The sequence below is a fragment of the Pollicipes pollicipes genome, unplaced genomic scaffold, assembly GCF_011947565.3.
Source record: "Pollicipes pollicipes isolate AB1234 unplaced genomic scaffold, Ppol_2.1 Scaffold_4740;HRSCAF=5597_pilon_pilon_pilon, whole genome shotgun sequence".
Lineage (NCBI taxonomy): Eukaryota > Metazoa > Arthropoda > Thecostraca > Pollicipedomorpha > Pollicipedidae > Pollicipes > Pollicipes pollicipes.
Window position 1 is genome coordinate 5336352 of NW_023596545.1, and position 5849 is coordinate 5342200.

Consider the following 5849-nt stretch of genomic DNA (forward strand, 5'->3'; position numbering starts at 1 on the left):
AGCAAAACAAGAAGTGTATTGACCGATTGGTTGTAAAACAAAGAGACAAGACACTAGACACTAGGGAGTTCAATGCATCTCGTTATAATACAAATTGCTGCAAATTACACGCTCCTCGAAGGACTCTCGTCCTCTGATGTAAGACACACATCGCCTCGAAATCAGCATTCGTCGTCGTCGTCATCGTCGTCTTCTTCTTCTTCCTCCTGTGGACCTGCAATCACAGGGGATACAAGTTTCAGTCTGCAATAGTGAATGAGCGAGTGAGTCATTTGAGGTTTTACCATGCGCTCAGCTGCTGGGGCTATATGGCGTCGCCCGCCTTTCACCCTGGCAGGAGGCGCGTGCGCCGCGAGGAATCGAACCCCGCACTTTTAGTTTCCCAGATGAACAGCGGTTGATGCGGACGTGTTAACCGCTACACTATCACCACCTTAGTCTGCAACAGTCTGCTGTCACAGTCATTTACAGCAGCGACTGTGACTGTCGGACAGCCCGTCCAACAGTCCACATTTCTAGAAATGCGCAACCCTCCGCCGATGCCGGCCATCTAGTAGGTGCGAGATGAGCGACAACGCAGAGCAGAGCGGCGTGAAAGGTGCCGCGCCCGGCTATCTAGTAGGTGCGAGATGAGCGACAACGCAGAGCAGCGCGGCGTGGGAGGTGTCGCGCCCAGCCATCTAGTGAGCGCGGCGTGGGAAGTGCCGCGCCCAGCCATCTAGTAGGTGCGAGATGAGCGACAACGCAGAGCAGCGCGGCGTGGGAGGTGTCGCGCCCAGCCATCTAGTGAGCGCGGCGTGGGAGGTGCCGCGCCCGGCTATCTAGTAGGTGCGAGATGAGCGACAACGCAGAGCAGCGCGGCGTGGGAGACACCATGCCTTTTGCACCGAGCGGGCTGGGGGGAGGGGCAGTCACGAGCGCAGCCCTCGGTGCTGTACTACCTCCGTAGCTGGCGGAGGGCACGGTCAACTCCAGCAGCGGCCGGTAGCTGATGCCAGCGGTCGGCAGAGGATCGGCGGCCACCGGGGGCCGCTGGCAGTCGCCGGAGCAGTGGCCGCCGGCGGCGGGCGACGGTGGCGCGTCGCCGGTCGCCGGCCGCGGCCGCTGCACGGTGCTCGTCTGGCACATGGCCCGTGCCGCCTGCATGGAGCGCTGTCGCATCTCGGCCATCAGAATCAGCTCCTCCACCTGTAGGTGGATGGAAGCAGTTGAGGGGAGGGCCCGGGCTGGCCACACGCAGCCAAGCATCCTGCTTGAACCAGCTGTGTGTCAGTGTCGACAGGCCAGTTTGTTGATAATGAAAGGGATATCTGTTTGGGGTGCCCATATTGTCCCAGGGATCCACAATTGGTGAAGAAGACATGTTGGCTGACATTTGCGACCATAGCCATACAGGCCAGGATGACCTGCAGCCTTTCAACCCTTGCTGCCATTCAGCCTTCCTATCAGGCCATTGATCTTCAGTCTTGAAGGACACATCATCCCTCTTTGAGCACTCTCAAACACTCCCTAACCAATTCAGGAGCCCTTGTCAGCAATGGAACACTGGTTAGGTGCCTGCTGAGCCAATGAGGGGCCCCTGGCTGATATTATGGCCCCTGGCCATTTTTATTATTTCAGTATGTTAATTGTTCAATATAGAGATTTTTGAGGGGTGTATCACTGTGTAGGCCCAATGCAGTCTTCCCCCATTTAGGAGGGTGTATAAGCCCCACACATAGCTGGTGGTTACACATCTGGCTTTGCACTCATTTTGGAGGGCATATGAGCCCAATATGTAACTACCCTCCAATTTTGAGGGTGTGTACAAAGTGTGCCAAAGGGGTTCGGTGTGAGGGTGCGCTGAAGTTAGTTAAGGCAGTCAGGTCAGTATCCCAAACACAGCCTATTACTTTACGCTTATTCAACTTTTCTTGAAAGAAAAACATTGAAAGACAATCTACAAATAGACTGAGGACAATCTGACTTCATCAGAACACAACACAAGGGTAACTAATACAGCTAGGTGGAAGCCCAGCAAACTGCCACAAATGCCACTCTGCAACTTACCTTCAGTTTGTTTTTTAAGCCCTGTAGCTTAGAAATTGCAGCCATGAGCTCAGTTTCCTCATCCTGGGCCTTCTTAAATGCACATGTTAGAACTGTGCAGCTATCCCTCATACCGAACCTTTGTATACTTAAACTGCCTTATCTACACTGAACCGTTTGCATGGAACCGAATATTCGCCTCAATCGCGCACAAATAGTCTTCTTATCAACAAAAAGACCGGCTCTGTACAACCACAAAAAGACACTAAACACTTCGACACGCAACACAAATAATGATTTGTATCACAACACACAACGCGTCCTCGAGCCTAGTTAGTACAAGCCTAGTTAGTACGGAGTACTCGGTGTTGTATTGCCCTGAGTACGGACTGTCCTCTGTCGAACAAATCCTCCAGAATATCTAGTACGAACTCTTGATAAGAGGGGAACCATGGTTATTACCGACTGAGTGGCGGCGTCTAGTACGTATAGATACTAAACAGAGCACCCCCGGTAACCCAAGGCTGAACAGAGGAAATGAGGTTGTTTCGAGGTGAAAGTCGTGAATTTCTTTTCGTTCGGTGGGAGTGGAAAACCTTCCCCATTTTAAAATCCCAATTCCATTGACAGTGCGTATACACCCTCCAAAACAGAGGGCGGTTACGCACCGGGCCTATGCACCCTCTAAGTCTTTCAGATGGTTGTACGTGTCAACCATACGCGGATGGGCAGCCTTGGAGGGAAGAAAATGCAGAAATGCAGAATCCCGTGCGATAAGTCCGTTCTATGCGTGATGGATATCAAACGATCGCGAAATCCATCCGCTCACTCTGAACCATTTCTATTCTAATCACAAATTTTCGGCCGTCGGCCTCGAATCTCCAGAGAATGGATGGTTAGCGTGCTGGTCTCGCACGCGGTAAGCCCCGGCTCGAATCTCGACGACAGCCGCTGTTAAGTGGGTGGCTCAATGGTATATCGGCGTGACGTGATGATGCCAACACGCTTCACTTCTAAGCAGAATGAACCCTAAATAGTGTTTTTTCATTTCGGACAGCACCGTAGTTTCTAATGCTAGGGGGAGGGAGTCCACACCCTGCAGAGATACTGAGGATCCCGTGAAGGTTGACCATATATCTAAATGGGTGTGACACACTGAATAGCCAGTGGAAATGACGCATACGACGGCGGAGGCATGCAGAATGACGTTCGGCAATTGTGCGTAAAAATTCATCAGCGCGTATTTGACTGCTGCTCAAAGGCGAAGGCACCAAGGCCAATAGCGACGGAACCTGAACGGTCATGGGTGCCGCAGGAGACCAACACAGTGGCTCCCGTCAACAAGTAGGGTCCTCAGAGCAGGCAAAAGGAACTCAAGACCAACGTGGTGGGTCAATAAGCGATCGGTAATGCCTCGACAGGCTGACCTATGAAGCCCCGGTCATAGCAGAGGACCCTGCGAGCAAAGGGGAATTATTCAAGACCATAAATAAATATCCCTGTGCAATCAAGAGTGCACGGGCAGGTTGCACGAGTCTCACAACAACACGAGTCTCGATAGGAGTGAAAAGTCAGCCGCAAATGAGACCAAAGGGAGAGACCCCTCGATCAAAGTGGAGGGCCCCTGAGCATCGAGCGTCTCCGTGCCTTACCTTATAAGAGCTCTAGCAACGGCACAAGGCCCTTCAAGCAAGTAGAAAGTACCTGATATTTATATGAAGGGCCCCTGAGCAACTGGGTGTACTCTGGCATATGCGGCCCCGGAAAAAGTGAAGCCCCAAAATTCCCCCAAGCAACACTCTTTCAATCAGCGACGAATGAACTTTGTTGCCATATGACCAACATAGTCGGTGCGCCCCAAAGCCCATATCATCACCATCATCACGAATGAACTTCGTTTACTTATGAACTTTTTACTTTTGCTAGCAATGGTTCTTGGCCATCTGTAGGCCCAAATGCATCCAATTTTGTTGTGCTTTTGTTGTAAGGAAACTGCGCCCGTCCGGCCGGCTATGGGTCTTTTGGAGCCTTTAGGTTCCCTCGGCATGGTCCATGGGACATGGTCCTGTGCGCCCCCCCCCCCCGCCCCTCTGCGTACGCCACCGGCCAGAGCAGCTGAATAATTGGGGCCTGCTAAGAACATAGAGCCATCCATCCAAATAAAAAATACTCGCGACGCAATGTGTAGGGCTCTGAACGATCGAGTGCGCCAGAACAGGTTAGCATATAGGGCCCCCGTCAAGAGCTTGGGGTCCTCCATTGAAAAAGGAAATATTTAAGACCCAATGTAGAGGCCCCCGAATGATCGAGTGTGCCCGAGCAGGTTAACAGATAAGGTTCCGAAAAAGAGCGCAGAACCCTCCATTCAAATAGAAAGCATTCAAGACCCAATGCAGAGGACCCTCGAATGATCTAGTATATCAGAGCAAGTAAGCATATAGGGCCCGGTCAAAAGCGTAGGGCCCTCCATTCAAATAGGAAACACCCAAGACCCAATGCAGAGGGCCCCCGAATGATCGAGTATGCCCGAGCAGGTTAACAAATAGAGCTCCCAAGAGCGTAAGGCCCTCCATTCGAATGGCAAGCACTGAAGATCCTAAGTAAATGACCCCAAAATGATGGATCATGCCCGAGTAGCGTATCAGAAGGAGCCCGACAAGAGTGCGGGGCCCTTCATTCAAATAAGAAGTACTCAAAACCCAGTGCGGAGGGCCCCCGAGAGATGGAGTATACCCGAGCAGATTATCAGGTGACCCAGACAGGAGTGTAGGGCCCTAAATTCAAACACCAAGACCCAATATATAGGGCACCCGAACAATCCAATGTGCCCGAAGCGGCGAACAGATAGGGTCCCTGACAAGTGCGTAGGTCCCTCCAATCAGATAGGAAGTACCCAAGACACAATGTGGAGGGCCCCCGGATATTCGAGTGTGCCCGGGTAGGTTAACAGATGGGGCACCGGCAAGAGCGTAGAGCCTTCCGTTCAAACATGAATTACCCACGGCACGATGTAGAAAACCCCGAATAGCCGAGTGCGCCACAGCAGGCTAACAGATAGGGCCCCCGAAAAGAGCGAAGGGCACTCCATTAGAAAAGGAAGTACCCAAAACCAGACGTAGCGGCCCCCACGATCGAATGGGGCAGAGCATCTTATCAAATGGGGGCCCCGACAGGAGCTTAAGGCCCTCCATTCAAATAAGAAGTACCTAAAACTCCATGCGGAGGGCCCCGAAAGATCGGGTGTACCCGAACAGGTTATCAGATGACCCCGATACGACAGAGGGCCCTAAATTCAAACACCGAGAAACAGGGGAACAGGCGCAGGGCTCACTAGCAATCCAGTGTGACCGAGGAGGCGTACAGAGGGGGCCCCAGACAAGTGCGTAGGGCCCATTCAAACGGCACGTGCCTAAGGCCCAATATAGAGGGGGCCCCGAACGATTGAATGTGCCCGCGCAGGTTGTCAGATAGCCCCCCCCCCCCCCACAGAAGCGTAGGCTCCTCATTCAGAAAATATTACCAAACACCCAGTAGACGGCCCCCGAACAACTGAGTGTGCCCAAGGAGGTCATTAGATGGCCCCCCGACAAGAGTGTAGGGCCCTAAGCAAGTGACAGAGAATTGAAAACGCCCTAGACCAATGTAGAGGACCCATGGGCATATCGCGAGTGTCGGTAGGTTAACCGATACCCACGTAAAGGGCCCCTGAGCAACCGAGAATACCCCGGCGGGTTAAGGTATGGAACTCTGGCTACCACTCACAGAGCCTTTCTGACGAATGGAAATAATTAGTGGAAGGGCCCGTGATTGACAAGAGTTCC

At 52.6% G+C, this 5849-nt stretch overlaps 1 protein-coding gene across 1 annotated transcript; it reads right to left on the reverse strand.

Annotated features, from left to right (window-relative positions):
* LOC119099099 (uncharacterized) lies at window positions 1–2431 on the reverse strand. The gene is made up of 3 exons (XM_037222175.1): window positions 2050–2431; window positions 942–1188; window positions 1–214 (listed from the first exon to the last, which is right to left on the reverse strand). Exons 1-3 carry the CDS (start codon window positions 2158–2160, stop codon window positions 162–164), a joined length of 411 nt encoding a protein of 136 aa, XP_037078070.1. The 5' UTR covers window positions 2161–2431; the 3' UTR covers window positions 1–161.
* Between the last annotated feature and the right edge of the window lie 3418 nt (window positions 2432–5849).